At 41.9% G+C, this 19,545-nt stretch overlaps 1 protein-coding gene across 5 annotated transcripts in view; it reads left to right on the forward strand.

Moving 5' to 3' along the window:
• pof1b (POF1B actin binding protein) overlaps nt 1-16,223 on the forward strand; it is a 79,328-nt gene extending 63,105 nt beyond the window's left edge. For 2 of the 5 annotated variants that reach the window (XR_003867892.1, XR_003867889.1), the window contains 7 exons: nt 12,525-12,620; nt 12,894-12,992; nt 13,136-13,530; nt 13,635-13,738; nt 13,827-13,933; nt 14,095-15,884; nt 16,081-16,223. Coding sequence is in view for 1 of the 5 variants with exons in the window: in XM_029700592.1 (XP_029556452.1) it covers nt 4,299-4,304 (6 nt within the window). In the remaining 4 variants the exon portion in view is untranslated. Of the gene's footprint in view, nt 1-4,298; nt 4,340-12,524; nt 12,621-12,893; nt 13,531-13,634; nt 13,739-13,826; nt 13,934-14,094; nt 15,885-16,080 lie in introns of those variants that run through there. The other 3 variants (XR_003867890.1, XR_003867891.1, XM_029700592.1) reach the window with 3 other exon arrangements.
• Nucleotides 16,224-19,545: the final 3,322 nt, after the last annotated feature.

Genomic DNA, 19,545 nt, shown 5'->3' on the forward strand with positions numbered 1-19,545 from the left:
ATCAACTCTACAAGCAACACTAGACTATTATTATGGTGGGAGATTTTAATACGGTCTTAAATACCTCTATGGACCGGAAAGGAAATCACACTACAAACTATCACCCTCAGGCACTTAAGGAAATCATGAATGTCATGGATATATTGGAATTAGTGGATATATGGAGGCTTGAATACCCTGACCTAGTGAGATATACATTGCGGAGGCTTAATCAAGCTAGTCGTCTTGACTACTTTCTTATGCCATTCTCTCTGGCACCAAAAGTTTAAAAAGTGTTGATAGGGGACAGAATGCGGTGGGATCATCACATAATTGGCTATATATTACTCTTACAGAATTTCCACGTGGGCGAGGATATTGGAAATTTAATCAAAGCCTACTAGATGATAAATTGTTTAGAACTAGGACAGAAGAATTTATAACTGACTTTTTCAGACATAACATAGGTACAGCAGATCCCCTTATTGTATGGGACACTTTTAAGTGTGCCTTTAGAGGCTATGCAATTCAGTACTCATCTATAAAACAAAAGCAATTTAGATCAAAAGAGTCCATATTAACAAAGGAAATTGAAGGACTAACAGTACAGTTAGATAGCAATAAAAACACTACCATAGAAGCACAGAATAAGTTAGAGGAAAAACAAAAAGAAATGGAGGAACTTATTCAAGAAAGATCCAGTGTAATATATTGGATGGAATATGGGGAAAAATGCACCAAATTCTTTTTCAATCTTCAATATAGAAATGCTACCAAAAAAAATGTATTAAAACTTGTTACAGATGGAGTCACACATGATTCACCAAATTATATTTTGAAAGAGGAAGTAAAGTACTTTAAGAATATGTTTTAGTTTCAGGCTCCTCCATCTCCACTAACTGAAACTAATTGTACGGATTTTTTTCCTAATAATAATGTAAAATTAACATCTGTACAGAAAGACTCATGTGAATGCCAAATTACAGAGGAGGAACTGCTTGATGCAATTGGGGCCTTTAAGGATGGGAAAACTCCAGGGCTGGATGGCATACCATTGGAAGTATACAAAACCTTTTTTTGATATACTCAAAGGACCATTATTAGCATGTTTTAACCACTCCTATATAAATGGTAGATTATCAGACACGCAACAAGAAGGTCTGATATCATTATTACTGAAACAGGACCCAAATGGTATATATAAAGATCCAGTCCATTTAAAAAATTGGAGACCTCTTACACTTCAGTGTTGTGATGCAAAAATCCTAGCAAAATGCTTGGCGCACAGAATTAAAAAAGTATTGTCAGATATTATTCATCCTAATCAGACTGTTTTTTTACATGGACGATACATTGGAGATAATATAAGACAAGTACTGGAAGCAATAGAATACTATGAAATATCGGGGACACCAGGCCTGGTTTTCATAGCGGATTTTGAAAAGGCTTTTGATAAAGTATGACTGGAGTTTATATATAAATGCCTAGAATATTTCAATTTTGGGGAATCTCTTATAAAATGGGTTAAAATTATGTATAGTAACCCTAGGTTTAAAATAGTAAATAATGGCTACATCTCAGAAAGTTTTAAACTATCTAGAGGAGTAAAACAAGGTTGTCTACTATCGGCATATTTATTTATTATTGCCATCGAAATGTTAGCTGTTAAGATTAGATCAAACAATAATATTAAGGGATTAGAAACCGTGGCTTAAAAACTAAGGTCTCATTGTACACCGATGATTCATGTTTTCTTTTAAAACCACAATTAGAGTCTCTCCACGGCCTCATAGAGGATCTAGATACTTTTGCTATCCTCTCTGGATTAAAACCAAATTATGATATTACGTATTGGATCACAAAAAAATGCAAATTTTACATTACCATGTAGTTTACCAATTAAATGGTCTGACGGAGATGTGGACATACTCGGTATACAAATCCCAAAAGAAAGAAATGATCTCACTCCAATACATTTTTATAGAAAGTTAGCAAAAATAGATAAGATCTTGCTACCATGGAAAGGAAAATACCTGTCTATTTGTTGGAAAATCACCCTGATTAACTCTTTAGTCATATCACAGTTTACCTATTTGCTTATGGTTTTGCCTACACCTAGTGACCTGCTTTTTCAATTATATGAAGAAAAAAAAATCAATTTTATTTGGAACGGCAAGTCAGATAAAATTAAAAGGGCCTATTTATATAACGAATATGAATTCTGAGGGCAGAAATGATTAAATATTAAAGCATTAGACCTCTCACTAAAGGCATCAGTCATACCAAAGTTATACTTAAATCCAAACTGGTTTTCTAGTAAATTGGTACAAATGTCTCATCCCATGTTCAAGAAGGGCCTTTTTCCCTTTATTCAGATTACACCTGCCCACTTTTGGTTGTTTGAAAAGGAAATAATCTCCAAAATAACCTTATTTTTTAAACAAGCCTTAGAAAGTTGCTTGCAATTTCAGTTTAATCCACTGAAAAGAAAGAACAAATAATACAACAAATATTGTGGTTAAATTCAAATATAGTAATTGATTAAAAAAACTGTATTTTAGAAGAAATGTTTAAAAAAGGTGTAATTTTAGTGAATGATATTATAAATAGGACTGGTGGAATGATGTCACAAATGCAGCTGAAACACACATATATGGAAATGTATGCACTACCCAAAATTATAACCGATTAATTGCAGCATTACCACAAAAATGGAAGAGGCAAGTAGAAGGGGGAAAAAAGTAAGGAACTTGTATGTCGGCCCTGTATTAAAGAACATAAATGGTTATAGAAAAGTGTGATAAATAAAAACATATACCAATTTCATTTAAGGACCAAAAAACTGACAGCTGTGCCATATAAATTGCAAAATAGTTGGGAAGAGATTTTCAATGTACCCATTCCATGGCACATGGTTTATGAATTGATACGCAAAACTTCAAATTTTTCTATTTAAATTACTATACAAAATGCTTGCAACTAATAGAATGTTATATATATGGGGGATACAATTTTCCCAGCTCTGCAGATTCTGCTGTGAGGAGGCAGAGTCATTAGATAATTTATTTTGGTATTGTCCATATGTAGCTCGTTTTTGGTCACAGGTCCAGGAATGGCTGAAGAATTGCAACATTTGCCTAGAACTAACGCTGCAGATAGCAATACTGGGTGATTTGAAAGCCATAGTCAATCAATAATATAATAATTATTTTAGCAAAAATGTTTATTTTTAATTTACAATCTGTAGAAGCTATGAGAATAGAAAGGTTCAATTGTTTTGTGAAGCATCACAGCACAGTTGAAAAATATATGGCAAATAGAAATCCGAAATGGATGATGTTGAGAGATAGATGGGAGGGGTTGAATGGAGCTGAAGGGTGGGACTAATAACAAGATGCACAATGTAAAACATACGGGGTCTGTAAAATGTATATAGGTTCAGAACTTTTGTGAAATAGCACAGTTACAAATAGAAATCAAACTGGATGGACATCAGAAATAGAGGAAGGACTAAAAACAAACAAAAAAAGAACTATTGTAAAATAGACTGTGTCTGTGTAACGGCTGTCTTCGTCGTCAGACGAAACAGAGAAGTCATCGTCTGAGAAAGTGGACCAATACGCAGCGGAGTTAGTGTTCATCATTGAAGTTTAATTTACTAAAGAACACTACACAAAACTAAACAAGAAAATCGACAGCCAAACAGTCCTGTCAGGTGCAAAACACTAAACAGAAACAATTACCCACAAAACCCAAAGGAAAACCATGCTCCTTATGTGTGACTCCCAATCAGCAACAACGAACTTCAGCTGTGCCTGATTGGGAGCCACACACGGCCCAAAAAAAATAAATACAAAAAACCTAGAAAACAAACATAGAACGCCCACCCAATGTAACACCCTGGCCTAACCAAAATAAAGAACAAAAAAAACCTCTCTATGGCCAGGGCGTTACAATCTGTAAAATGTGTATAAGATGAATAAATTGAAGGTAAAAGCTGAAGTGTTTATTAGTTTACTCCAATTGGGGGATCGGTGGTAGGGTTTGCGGGGAATAATAATAAAGGTATATTCTTTAAAAAAGTATGTATGTCTATATAGGTATATGTATATATGTATGCATGCGTGTATGGATGTATATATTTACCCCAAAAATATATGGGGGATTGGAAATGATCCAGACAATTACATTGATGGAAGCAATATTCTTTCCGCAATATTAAGCTGATCCACCCCTAAAAGAAAAACCCACCGTCGCTGGACCAGACAGGACTGGCAAAAAGTGCTGTTCACTGACAAGTCGCGGTTTTGTCTCACCAGGGGTGATGGTCGGATTCGTGTTTATCGTTGGAGGAATGAGCGTTACACCGAGGCCTGTACTCTGGAGCGGGATCGATTTGGAGGTGAAGGGTCCATCATGGTCTGGGGCGGTGTGTCACAGCATCATCGGACTGAGCTTGTTGTCATTGCAGGCAATCTCAACGCTGTGCGTTACAGGGAAGACATCCTCCCCCCTCATGTGGTACCCTTCCTCTAGGCTCATCTTGACATGACCCTCCAGCATGACAATGCCACCAGCCATACTGCTCGTTCTGTGTGTGATTTCCTTCAAGACAGGAATGTCAGTGTTCTGCCATGGCCAGCGAAGAGCCCGGATCTCAATCCCATTGAGCACGTCTGGGACCTGTTGGATCGGAGGGTGAGGGCTAGGGCCAGGGCCATTCCCCCCAGAAATGCCTGTGAACTTGCAGGTGCCTTGGTGGAAGAGTGGGGTAACATCTCACAGCAAGAACTGGCAAATCTGGTGCAGTCCATGAGAAGGAGATGCACTGCAGTACTTAATGCAGCTGGTGGCCACACCAGATACTGACTGTTAATTTTGACCCCCCTTTGTTCAGGGACACATTATTCAATTTCTGTTAGTCACATGTCTGTGGAACTTGTTCAGTTTGTCTCAGTTGTTGAATATTGTTATGTTTTTACAAATATTTACACATGTTAAGTTCGCTGAAAATATACGCAGTTGACAGTGAGAGGACGTTTCTTTTTTTGCTGAAGTTATGTAAGTCCTTTATACTGCAACAAATCTATTAGTATGCATTGTACAAACTACTTGAGGCTAGACAACTGGCTTGTTCCCAGGGTTATGTGTAGAGGTGATTTAGAGATCGATCTACTATTTTGAATGCTAGACAGTGAACAAAAGTATTTCATATATTGTATAGATCAATAAAAACAAAGAAGGCTATTAAAATAACTTATTTTTTTACTAGTATAATGTGTATCTCTCAGTTTTATGTCATTGGTATTACCGCCTTGAAAATCACTGATATAGAAGAACTTTGAGCATTCGCTCCGGTGGCAAACTGTTATCGGGGGAGGGGTTTATATTAAATACAATTATTGGCTAATCACACCCTTTTAGAATGTCATAAATTTGAGGATTCCATTGATTATTTGGTGTGTCTAAATCCAGTATCACTTGGTGTTAGTCGATTTAAATGAAGGGATGTAACATTGTGAGCAAAATGATTCATCTTATCACTTTAGTAAATTATTTATAAAGGATATGAGCATTTGTGGCCTCCATTTCAGAAAATCCTAATTAACCTAGAGTGTCTCATTGGTGTTACCATCATTTGTGTTACTACTCCTACTGGTGGCAGAGTGTTATTTTAATCGTTAACAAATATTTAAAGTCATTAAGCTACCATATTTGTTGATTTAGAATGGAAAGATGCCTTGCCCAAATGCCACCATAATTCAAGAATGACCCTGAGGCGGTGTGTCACTCTTGCCTGTGCTCGCCCATGTAAAATTCACCTGGTCTTTTCCATTTAGGCATTAACCCTCTGCTTTTTGGAAGTCTAAATAAAATGTAACACTGGTGCACTTGTCTTTAGTTTTTGTTTGTATTTTCTTCTGACCTGTGAAACCACAATAATAAGGCCTAGGGGCAATTATATCTTACTACAGTAGGGCACCATCTGCAGGGAGCAGTTACCTTCTCTCGCCAGAAGAGTGGGCCAGCAGCCTACAGTTGTGCCTCAGAGTGACAGAGAGTGAGCGATAGGAAAGAGCCTTCGTCGAACATCTCATTTCAACATTTTTGGCATTAATATGGAGTTGGTTCCCCCTTTGCTGCTATAACAGTCTCCACTCTTCTGGGAAGGCTTTCCACTAGATGTTGGAACATTGCTGCAGTAACGCGCTTCCATTCAGCCACAAAAGCATTAGTGAGGTTGGGCAATGATGTTGGGCGATTATGCCTGGCTCGCAGGCGGCGTTCCAATTCATCCCAAAGGTGTTCGATGGCGTTGAGGTCAGGGCTCTGTGCAGGCCAGTCAAGTTCTTCCACACCGATCTCGACAAACCATTTCTGTATGGACCTCGCTTTGTGCACGGGGCATTGTCATGCTGAAACAGGAAAGGGCCTTCCTCAAACTGTTGCCACAAAGTTAGAAGCACAGAACTGTCTAGATTGTCACTCTATGCTGTAGCATGAAGATTTCCCTTCATTGGGACTAAGGGGCCTAGTCTGAACCATGAAAAACAGCCCCAGACCATTATTCCTCCTCCACCAAACTTTACGGTTGGCACTATGCATTCGGGCAAGTAGCGTTCTCCAGGCATCCGTCAAACCTAGATTAGTCCGTTGGACTGCCAGAGGGGGAAGCGTGATTCATCACTCCGGAGAACGCGTTTCCACTGCTCAAGAGTCCAATAGCAGCAAGCTTCACACCACTCCAGCTGACGCGTGACATTGCGCATGGTGATCTTAGGCTTGTGTGCGGCTGTTCGGCCATGGAAACCCATTTCATGAAGCTTCTGACGAAAGCGTTTCGCGCTTCAGCACTCGGTGATCTGGTTCGGTGAGCTTATGTGGCCTACCTCTTCGCAGCTGAGCCGTTGTTGCTCCTAGATGTTTCCACTTCACAATAATAGCACTAACAGCACTTACAGTTGTCCGGGGCAGCTTTAGCAGGGCAGAAATTTGACGAACTGACTTGTTGGAAAGGTGGCATCCTATGACGGTGCCATGTTGAAGGTCACTGATCTCTTCAGTTAGGCCATTCTACTGCCAGTGTTTGTCTATAGAAATTGCAAGGCGGTGTACTCAGGTTTATACACCTGTCGGCAACGGTGTGCCTAGAAAAGCAGAATTCCGCTTATTTGAAGGGGTGTCTACATACTTTTGTATATATAATGTATCTCTGTAGCTCTTGGCTCAGGCAGAATGTCAACCATTTCACTGTCCCATTCACTGGTCTGACTGACGATGGATGATCAGTAACTCTATCTACAGTTGAAGTCGGAAGTTTATATACACCTTAGCCAAATAAATTTAAACTCAGTTTTCACAATTCCTGACATTTAATCAGAGTAAAAATTCCCTGTCTTAGGTCAGTCAGGATCACCACTTTATTTTAAGAATGTGAAATGTCAGAATAATAGTAGAGAGAATGAGTTATTTCAGCTTTTATTTCTTTCATCACATTTCCAGTGGGTCAGAAGTTTACATACACTCAATTAGTATTTGGTAGCATTTCCTTTAAATTGTTTAACTTGGGTCAAACGTTTCAGGTAGCCTTCCACAAGCATCCCACAATAAGATGGGTGAATTTTGTCCCATTCCTCCGGACAGAGCTGGTGTAACTGAGTCAGGGTTGTAGGCCTCCATGCTCACACACGATTTTTCAGTTCTGCCCACACATTTTCTATAGGATTGATGTCAGGGCTTTGTGATGGCCACTCCAATACCTTGACTTTGTTGTCTTTAAGCCATTTTGCCACAACTTTGGAAGTATGCTTGGGGTCATTTTCCATTTGGAAGACCCATTTGCGACCAAGCTTTAACGTCCTGACTGATGTCTTGAGATGTTGCTTCAATATATCCACATCATTTTCCTCCCTCATGATGCCATCTATTTTGTGAAGTGCACCAGTCCCTCCTGCAGCAAAGCAACCCCACAACATGATGCTGCCACCCCCGTGCTTCACGGTTGGGATGGTGTTCTTCGGCTTGCAAGCGTCCCCCTTTTTCCTCCAAACATAACAATGGTCATTATGGCCAAACAGTTCTATTTTTGTTTCATCAGACCTGAGGACATTTCTCCAAAAAGTACCATCTTTGTCACCATGTGCAGTTGCAGTTGGCATTTTTTATGGCGGTTTTGGAGCAGTGGCTTCTTCCTTGCTGAGCGGCCTTTCAGGTTATGTCGATATAGGACTCGTTTTACTGTGGATATAGATACTTTTGTACCTGTTTCCTCCAGCATCTTCACAAGGTCCTTTGCTGTTGTTCTGGGATTGATTTGCACTTCTCGCACCAAAGTACGTTCATCTCTAGGACACAGAACGCGTCTCCTTCCTGAGCGGAATGACGGCTACGTGGTCCCATGGTGTTTATATTTGCGTACTATTGTTTTTACAGATGAACGTGGTACCTTCATGCGTTTGTAAATTGCTCCCAAGGATGAACCAGACTTGTGGAGGTCTGCAATTCTTTTTCTGAGGTCTTGGCTGATTTCTTTTGATTTTCCCATGATGTCAAGCAAAGAGGCACTGAGTTTGAAGGTAGGCCTTGAACTACATCCACAGGTACACCTCCAATTGACTGAAATTATGTCAATTAGCCTATCAGAAGCTTCTAAATCCATGACATCATTTTATGGAATTTTCCAAGCTGTTTAAAGGCACAGTCAATTTAGTGTATGTAAACTTCTGACCAACTGGAATTGTGATACAGTGAATTACAAGTAAAATAATCTGTCTGTTAACAGTTGTTGGAAAAGTAACTTGTGTCATGCACAAAGTAGATGTCCTAACCGACTTGCCAAAACTATTGTTTGTTGACAAGAAATTTGTGGAGCTGTTGAAAAATGAGTTTTAATGACTCCAACCTAAGTGTATGTAAACTTCTGACTTCAACTGTATTCTTGGTAATGGTAGTACAGTCGTGGCCAAAAGTTTTGAGAATGACACAAAAATACATTTTCAAAAAGCTTGCTGCTTCAGTATCTTCAGATATTTTTGTCAGATGTTACTATGGAATACTGAAGTATAATTACAAGCATTTCATAAGTGTCAAAGGCTTTTATTGACAATTACATGAATTTGATGCAAAGAGTCAATATTTGCGGTGTTGACCCTTCTTTTTCAAGACCTCTGCAATCCGCCCTGGCATGCTATCAATTAACTTCTGGGCCACATCCTGACTGATGCATAATCAATGCTTAGAGTTTGTCAGAATTTGTGGGTTTTTGTTTGTCCGTCGCCTCTTGAGGATTGACCACAAGTTCTCAATGGGATTAAGGTCTGGGGAGTTTCCTTGCCTTGGACCCAAAATATCGATGTTTTGTTCCCCAAGCCACTTAGTTATTACTTTTGCCTTATGGCAAGGTGCTCCATCATGCTGGAAAAGGCATTGTTTGTCACCAAACTGTTCCTGGATGGTTGGGAGAGATTGCTCTCGGAGGATGTGTTGGTGCCATTCTTAATTCATGGCTGTGTTCTTAGGCAAAATTGTGAGTGAGCCCACTCCTTTGGCTGAGAAGCAACCCCACACATGAATGGTCTCAGGGTGTTTTACTGTTGGCATGACACAGGACTGATGGTAGCGCTCACCTTGTCTTCTCCGGACAAGCTTTTTTCCAGATGCCCCAAACAATCGGAAAGGGGATTCATCAGAGAAAATGACTTTACCCCAGTCCTCAGCAGTCCAATCCCTGTACCTTTTGCAGAATATCAGTCTGTCCCTGATGTTTTTCCTGGAGAGAAGTGGCTTCTTTGCTGCCCTTCTTGACACCAGGCCATCCTCCAAAAGTCTTCGCCTCACTGTGCGTGCAGATGCACTCACACCTGCCTGCTGCCATTCCTGAGCAAGCTCTGTACTGGTGATGCGCTGATCCCGCAGCTGAATCAACTTTAGGAGACGGTCCTGGAGCTTGCTGGACTTTCTTGGGTGCCCTGAAGCCTTCTTCACAACAATTAAACCGCTCTCCTTGAAGTTCTTGATGATCTGATAAATGGTTGTTTTAGGTGCAATCTTACTGGCAGCAATATCCTTGCCTGTGAAGCCCTAATTGTGTAAAGCAATGAGGAGGGCACATGTTTCCTTCCAGGTAACCATGGTTGACAGAGGAAGAACAATGATTCCAAGCACCACCCTCCTTTTGAAGCTTCCAGTCTGTTATTTGAACTCAATCAGCATGACAGAGTGATCTTCAGCCTTGTCCTCGTCAACACTCACACCTGTGTTAACGAGAGAATCACTGACATGATGTCAGCTGGTGCTTTTGTGGCAGGGCTGCAATGCAGTGGAAATGTTTTTTGGGGATTCAGTTCATTTGCATGGCAAAGAGGGACTTTGCAATTAATTGCAATACATCTGATCACTCTTCATAACGTTCTGGAGTATATGCAAATTGCCATCATACAAACTGAGGCCGCAGACTTGGTGAAAATTAATATTTGTGTCATTCTCAAAACGTTTGGCCACGACTGTACACTAGTAGTGGACCTAGTAGTTTAGTGGTTAGTCATTGCAGCTATCAGTAGTATTACAGTTTTTTTTATCGTTTTGGTACTATTTTTCCAAGTATGTGTTAAAATTTCACAACTCAAAACAGGTCATCAATAAAGCTGTTTTTTCAGAACTTCAAGCACATTTTCAATTGACTAAGTACAACACACAAAATCATACAGTAACTTTTTCACCAAACCTAATCAGTGTTTCATCTAGAAATACCTTTCATATAAGGTATTTTCCTTTCACAATGCAATGCTCACAATAATTTCATATGATTCTCTTCTCATTTGTTTAAATACACTTGACCATCACTTAATCCAACTGCGCTTAATGGTTAATCACTTAACCGTTTGGAAAACATATAGATTTTACACTGGTGTGTCTACTATATATGGATTTTGAGAACTACAGAAATAAAATGTGTTTGTAAAGTATAAACATCTAAATTACATACATAACTGTACATAATGACTACTCGTTATTGCTAATTGATTTCACAAAGTGGTAACCACAATTGGTCACCATATAAAAGGGTGTGTGTGAACACTTGCTATTTCTTTCAACATGGAGCTGGATAGACAGCAAGGGAGAGGAGGAAATCAAAGAGCTCGTGGACAAGGGGCCCGTCAGAGAGGTGGACAAGGGGCCCGTCTGAGAGGTGGACATGGTGGGCTGTCATAATAATGTCTGAAACTTGGTAAATGGAACGGAATCAAACACGTGGTTTCCGTGTGGTGGATACATTCAATTGACTCCATTCCAGCCATTATTATGAGCTGTCCTCCCCTCAGCAGCCTCCACTGATATAAACTCAGCAAAAAAAAGAAACGGCCCTTTTTCAGGACCCTGTCTTTCAAAGATAATTTGTAAAAATCCAAATAACTTAACCGATCTTCATTGTAAAGGGTTTAAGCATTGCTTCCCATGCTTGTTCAATGAACCATAAACAGTTAATGAACATGCACCCGTGGAACAGTCGTTAAGACACTAACAGCTTACAGACGGTAGGAAATTAAGGTCACAGTTATGAAAACATAGGACACTAAACAGGCCTTTCTACTGACTCTGAAAAACACCAAAAGAAAGATGCCCAGGGTCCCTGCTCATCTGCGTGAATGTGCCTTCGGCATGCTGCAAGGAGGCATGAGGCCTGCAGATGTGGCCAGTGCAATAAATTGCAATGTCCGTACTGTGAGACGCCTAAGACAGCGCTACAGGGAAACAGGATGGACAACTGATCGTCCTCGCAGTGGCAGACCACGTGTAACAACACCTGCACAGGATCGCTACATCCGAACATCACACCTGCGGGACAGGTACAGGATGGCAACAACAACTGCCTCAGTTACACCAGGAACGCACAATCCCTCCATCAGTGCTCAGACTGTCCGCAATAGGCTGAGAGAGGCTGGACTGAGGGCTTGTAGGCCTGTTGTAAGGCAGGTCCTCACCAGACATCACTGGCAACAACGTTGCCTATGGGCACAAACCCACCGTCGCTGGACCAGACAGGACTGGCAAAAAGTGCTGTTCACTGACGAGTCGCGATTTTGTCTCACCAGGGGTGATGGACGGATTCGCGTTTATCGTCGAAGGAATGAGCGTTACACCGAGGCCTGTACTCTGGAGCGGGATTGAGGTGGAGGGTCCGTCATGGTCTGAGGCGGTGTGTCAAAACATCATCGGACTGAGCTTGTTGTCATTGCAGGCAATCTCAACGCTGTGCGTTACAGGGAAGACATCCTCCTCCCTCATGTGGTACCCTTCTTGTAGGCTCATCTTGACATGACCCTCCAGCATGACAATGCCACCAGCCATACTGCTCGTTCTGTGCGTGATTTCCTGCAAGACAGGAATGTCAGTGTTCTGCCATGGCCAATGAAGAGTCCGGATCTCAATCCCATTGAGCACGTCTGGGACCTGTTGGATCGGAGGGTGAGGGCTAGGGCCATTATTTCAATGAATGTCATATCAGAGAGCACACAATGTTTCAATTTGTCACTTTTTGCTTAAAGGTCAATACCCTGTCTAGCCTGCCAGAAGTTTGAGAGGGTGAAGACTGTGGCGCCGGAGTTGAAGCCCATCAGTTGTTTCACCATGGCACATGATCGGTAAGTGTCCCAATAAAAATGTAATGGGTTCTTTATTTGACCACAGCAGAGTCAATATTATAGAATGTGTGTGTGTCAATGTCCGTACAAATATGAAAATCTGCATACTTTATGACACAAATACGGGTAAGAATAAAGTAATCTTCTCTTTAATGCTGGAACAAGGTACAGATGTTATAGGTAAAGTTCTGTCACCATAGGTTTGTTATTTTTATTTTTTTAATTCCCATGGTACATAATCAGACATATTTCAATATCTTACATTGTCAATAGACCTCCTCCAGGTTTGGTGAATGGACCAACCACACCCTCAAGACTGCCATGAGCAAATCCCTTGATTGGTACCAGGAAGGGTGGGAGAACAACCTGAAGGTAATTCTCTTTGCACACAACAGCAGCATCCAGGCTGAGTATGGACTGTTGACTGAGGCAATGCAATTGTACAAACAATTATTTGTACTATTGTGATTGACTTAGTGTTTGTCTTTTGCTATTTTTCTATAACGTACTTTCAGACCACTGAAACTCCACCTGGTGTGGTGGAAGTTGTTGAACCAGATCAGGACACCTTGGAGGACTAACTTCAGGCACGGACTGAGAAGGACGTGGAGGTTTTTGACCAGAAAAAAATGATTGTCCGCTGTTCATTTATTTTCTGGCCCTCCAAAGAAGAAATGTATTTGTAATATGAAATATAATTGCAGGTATTTCTGTCAATAATCAAGGTGAGACTGAACATGTACAAGGCGCAGGAGAAACAGAAGGAGAACTACCCGAGCAGAATCAAGAAGGGGACCAAGTGCTAGAACGTCCGGGCAAATTACTTGGTTTGGAAGAAGGACGAAAGGAAGGCGAGACCTGGGAAACCTTGCTGCTCTTTCGCTCCTAGCTGGGGTCACCATCTGTTAATGTGAATATAAAACATCTCAATAATAATTATTTGCATTTGCACACAAAATAACCTGAAGCTAGTTTTAGTTTCTCTGACACTGATATTTTTCTTTGTCTTCCTAGGGTTACCTCGGTGGAAGCCAACAATCTTCTACAGCTGGAGCGGTTGGACGGTCGACCACTGGAAGCACTGACACCCTACACTTCAGTGAAGCCTAATAGACAAAGTATGTTAAGCTTTGGTTGACATTTGAGAAAGCAAGAAATGGTAGTTATGCTGAGCTTATAAAAATGTACCTCTCCAAATGACTTTAGGACCATCGACTGTTCGAGCCCAACAGGAGGTATCCCATCCACCAGAACCAGTGATTTCAGATCAGTCTGATTCTCTGTGCTCTGAGTCGGAGGGGGACCAGCTTGAGGTAGGCTATACCTTCCAAAAGTTTTGTAAAGTACATATCTCCCATTTATAACACTGCACTAATCCATCACATTTTCTCACAGTAAAGTGTAACCTGTGTGTTTGCTTGTTTACATCTCTGTCTCCTACCCTGTTCCCTTTAACTCTGGTCCTGTTCTCCAGGACCTAGGGGTTCTGCCCAACACCCAGACGTGGATCCACCTGATGTCCTCCATTACCAACCACCCTCCAACTTTTCACTACATCATCTACAGCTACTGTTGTCATGTTGTCATTATCTGCTAAGAAAGTTCTTGCTCTATCGTACTGGACACATAAATATGTGAGATAAACAGATTAACTAAAAACTCTAGCACTGCAAACACTCAGAACAAAGAGAGCAGCAGGGCCTGGACTTTGCAGTCTCCTTCTTCAAGTCCCCCTTCTGAGACTGGCTGCCTGTTGAGAACAAGTGACAGGCAGAACCTCTCACCGACACAGCAACCACCTCCTCTATATCACACACAGCAGAATTCACTATTTTAGTCTATGATTGCCATGTGAATGTACAAAAAAATCTGTGAAAAAATATGAATGACACAACTGTACCAAAAACTATCAAAGTTTATCTATTAAAATCTTAAATATTGCCAGGTTGGTTTTCACAGCTGTTTCATAAGGTGTTCAGTATTGTAGGTTCTATGGTATCCTTTGATGCTATTTATTTGTTCCACATTATTCTTTGTTGTATCCTAGGACCACCAATATATTCAACCACAAGGGAGTACTAATGAGCTATGCGAGATAGAAAATAAATCATCATAGAGGACGAGTGAAATTATATTTTTTCTGTGTTGATAAGGGAAGGGCAGGCTCAATTAAAAACATGACAGCCAGACAAGCCAGTGTATGAATCAAACGGACTTGCATATGAATGGAGTGGAAATTAGCTGACTTTGTGATCTGTGAGGTAAGTAACTAATGTGTTAAGCATATTACACGTTTTCTTTCCCATTTCCGAAACGTAGCAATGTTTAAGACATGGATTTCATGATGTAATGTTAACAAGGTACCCAAAAGTACTTTGAATTAATGTTTTAATTTTATTACCTAAACAAAACTTGTTTAAACAGCGAAATTGTCGTGGAAATCAGCTTTCTTTGCATTGCGATGATGAAAATAATGTAATTTAGGCTGTGATCTCCAAAATTCAAATCATTAGGTCATCCCAATGTTGATATGGCAACGAACACTAATAGTTTATCGAACCCCATTGTAATGTAGAGGGGGACACTATTTGGCATGACAGGCCCCATTAAAGAAGTAAGAACTAGCCTGTCAAAAAGGTGGGCATGGGCCCCATTGAAGCAGTAGGAACTAGCCTGTCAAAGAGGTGGACATCAGAGAGCTAGAGGGAACCAAACGTCCGGGCCTTACCATGAGGGAGGCAGACGTCCCTGTTTTACCATGGCAGAGGCAGACAGATTAGTTCACCCTAATAGTTCACCTTAATCTGAAAAGATCAGTCAATTTGATACTTTTTATTTTTTCTATGAGAACATTTCGCCAAGAAAACCAGTAAGTCTGCAGGATATGGACTATGCTTTACCATTACATTTACATTAAATGACATATTATAATGCATGTAAATTCACAAAACATGTTGCAGTATTCTTGATCTATTGACAGCATACTCTGTTCTACCCACAGAATTGACAGAAGACCCAATGGTGGTGGCCATGTGCTGACCGACCAGCAGTTGTGGAAATGGTGAGGGCCAGGGATGACATACGGCTGTCTGAAATAAAGCAGGCCATTGAGGAGAACAATGACACCTTTGCCAGTGTCAGCCTACCAACAATCGCCCGCCTTTTGAAGAGGGACCAGGTATCTACTGTATGAAACACTTTTACCTGGTGCCTTTTGAGAGACACAACGGCCGGGTGAAACAAATGCGGGCCGAGTATGTTCAGGTACAGCACTATATACTGTATTACGGTTACTATTTGATGCTCAATCAAAATGAAGATTGTGTGGTAGGACGTAGGCCATTAATTGGATTCTGCAACGCTGCACACCTCATTGTGTATCTCAATGAAATTGAGCAGGCCTGTCAAGGTGAAGGGGTCACCTACAGTATGTCACGTGTGCTCTCTCTCCGGCCTCTAGGTCACCAGGCTGCTCGTGATGGCGCACACCTGTCACCATCGTTACGGCCACTTGTTTCTGTTCCTTGGTCATGTCTGTGTGTTGTCCATGTTTCTTATTTTGCATTATGTCGTGTTTATTTATTAAAACACTCACTCCCTGAACTTGCTTCCCGACTCTCAGTGCACATCGTTACACTAGATATTATGGAAATTATAGATTTTCTTACAATTTTGTTGGGTAATGTACAGTGCCTTCGGAAAATATTCAGACTCCTCGACTTTTTCCACCTTTTGTTACGTTACAGCCTTATTCTAAAATTTATTAAATTGTTTTTTCCTCTCAATCTACACACAATACCCCATATTGACAAAGCAAAAACAGGTTTTGATACATTTTTGGTAATTTATAATAAACTGAATTATTACATTTAACTAAGCATTCAGACCCTTTACTCGTTACTTTGTTGAAGCACCTTTGGCAGCGATTACAGCCTTGAGTCTTCTCGGGTATGACGCTACAAGCTTGGCACACCTGTATTTGGGGAGTTTCTCCGATTCTTCTCTGCAGATCCCCTCAAGCTCTGTCAGGTTGGATGGGGAGCGTTGCTGCACAGCTAAAACCTGCTCTGGAGCAGGTTTTCATTAAGGAGCTCTCTGTACTTTGCTCCCGTTCATCTTTGCACTCTTGTCCAGCACAACAGCAAAGAAAACCATCACTCAGAACCATGCCAATACATTGACTAGTCTCCCAGTCCCTGCTGCTGAAAACCATACCCACAGCATGCTGCTGCCACCACCATGCTACACTGTAGGGATGGTGCCAGGTTTGCTCTAGACGTGACGCTTGGCATTCAGGCCAAAGAGTTCAATCTTGGTTTCATCAGACCAGCGAATCTTGTTTCTCATGGTCTGAGAGTCTTTAGGTGCCTTTTGGCAAACTCCAAGTGGGCTGTCATGTGCCTTTTACTGAGGAGTGGCCATTCTACCATAGAGGACTGATTGGTGGAGTGTTGCAGAGATGGTTGTCCTTCTGGAACGTTCTCCCATTTCCACAGAGGAACTCTAGAGCTCTGTCCGAGTGATCATCGGGTTCTTGGTCACCTCCCTGACCAAGGCCCTTCTTCCCTGATTGCTCAGTTTGGCCGGGTGGCCAGCTCTAGGAAGAGACTTGGTGGTTCCAAACTCTTTTGGTACCCTTCCCCAGAACTGTGCCTCAACACAATCCTGTCTCGGAGCTGTACGGACAATTCCTTCGACCTCATGACTTGTTTTTTTCAGTGACATGCACTGTCAACTGAGGGACCTTTTATAGACAGTTGTGTGCCTTTCCAAGTAATGTCCAATCAATTGAATTTCCCACAGGTGGACTCCAAGTTGGAGGAACATCTCGCGACGTCCCCTGAATGCCCATCTGCTAGCCTGCTAGCCGGGGCCCGCTAGCTGAAGAGGCCCATCGGACAAATTCTTTGGCCACTATACCTATTTTGCCAATTGGCCTTGACCCTTTTACCACACGGAGCCCTGCTATCCATCACGACTAGTCTGCCGACGTAACAGCACGGGGGGGCTACAACATACTTCTTCCATCGCGACGTCCCTCTAAGGCCCTTCTGCTAGCTTGCTAGCACCGGCCCGCTAGCTGTCTGAATTGTCGTGTCTCCAGCCCGCCGAGCTACTCACTGGACCCCAATGATCAATCAGCTACGCATGACTCTCCCTAATGTCAATATGCCTTGTCCATTGCTGTTTTGGTTAGTGATTATTGCCTAGTTTCACTGTAGAGCCTATAGCCTTGCTCAATACGCCTTAGCTAACCCTTTAGTTCCACCTCCCACACATGCGGTGACCTCACCTGGTTTAAATTATGTTTCTAGAGACAATATCTCTCTCATCGTCACTCAATGCATAGGTTTACCTCCACTGTACTCACATCCTACCATACCTTTGTCGGTACATTATGCCCTGAATCTATTCTACCATGCCCAGAAACCTGCTCCTTTTACTCTCTGTTCCGAACGTACTAGACGACCAGTTCTTATAGCCTTTAGCCGTACCCTTATCCTACTCCTCCTCTGTTCCTCTGGTGATGTAGAGGTTAATCCAGGCCCTGCAATGCCTAGCTCCACTCCTATTCCCCAGGCGCTCTCATTTGTTGACTTCTGTAACCGTAAAAGCCTTGGTGTCATGCATGTTAACATTAGAAGCCTCCTCCCTAAGTTTGTTTTATTCACTGCTTTAGCACACTCTGCCAACCCAGATGTCCTAGCCATGTCTGAATCCTGGCTTAGGAAGACCACCAAAAACCCTGACATTTCCATCCCTAACTATAACATTTTCCGACAAGATAGAACTGCCAAAGTCGGCGGAGTTGCAATCTACTGCAGAGATAGCCCGCAGAGATCTGTCTTACTATCCAGGTCTGTGCACAAACAATTTGAGCTTCTACTTTTAAAAATCCACCTTTCCAAAAACAAGTCTCTCACCATTGCCGCTTGCTATAGACCACCTTCTGCCCCCAGCTGTGCCCTGGACACCATATGTGAATTGATTGTCCCCCATCTATCTTCAGAGCTCGTGTTGTTAGGTGACCTAAACTGGGAAATGCTTAACACCCCGGCCATCCTACAATCTAAGCTTGATGCCCTCAATCTCACACAAATTATCAATGAACCTACCATGTACAACCCCAAAACCGTAAACACGGGCACCCTCATAGATATCATCCTAACCAACCTGCCCTCAAAATACACCTCTGCCGTCTTCAACCAGGATCTCAGCAATCACTACCTCATTGCCTGCGTCCGTAATGGGTCTGCGGTCAAACGACCAGCCTTCATCACTGTCAAACGCTCCCTAAAACAATTTAGCGAGCAGGCCTTTCTAATCGACCTGGCCGGGGTATCCTGGAAGGATATTGACCTCATTCCATCAGTAGAGTATGTCTGGTTATTCTTTAAAAGTGTTTTCCTCACCATCTTAAATAAGCATGCCCCATTCAAAAAATGTAGAACCAGGAACAGATAGAGTCCTTGGTTCACTCCAGACCTGACTGCCCTTGACCAGCACAAAAACATCCTGTGGCGTACTGCATTAGCATCGAATAGCCCCCACGATACGCAACCTTTCAGGGAAGTTAGGAACCAATATATACAGGCAGTTAGGAAGCAAAGGCTAGCTTTATCAAACAGAAATTTGCATCCTGTAGCACAAACTCCAAAAGGTTCTGGGACACTGTAAAGTCCATGGAGAATAAGAGCACCTCCTCCCAGCTGCCCACTGCACTGAGGCTAGGAAACACTGTCACCACTGATATATCCACGATCATTGAGAATTTCAATAAGCATTTTTCTACGGCTGGCCATGCTTTCCATCTGGCTACCCCTAACCCGGTCAACAGCCCTGCACCCCCCACAGCAACTTGCCCAAGCCTCCCCCATTTCTCCTTCACCCAAATCCAGATAGCTGACCCCTACAAATCAGCCGG

Source organism: Salmo trutta, chromosome 19 (assembly GCF_901001165.1).
Source record: "Salmo trutta chromosome 19, fSalTru1.1, whole genome shotgun sequence".
Lineage (NCBI taxonomy): Eukaryota > Metazoa > Chordata > Actinopteri > Salmoniformes > Salmonidae > Salmo > Salmo trutta.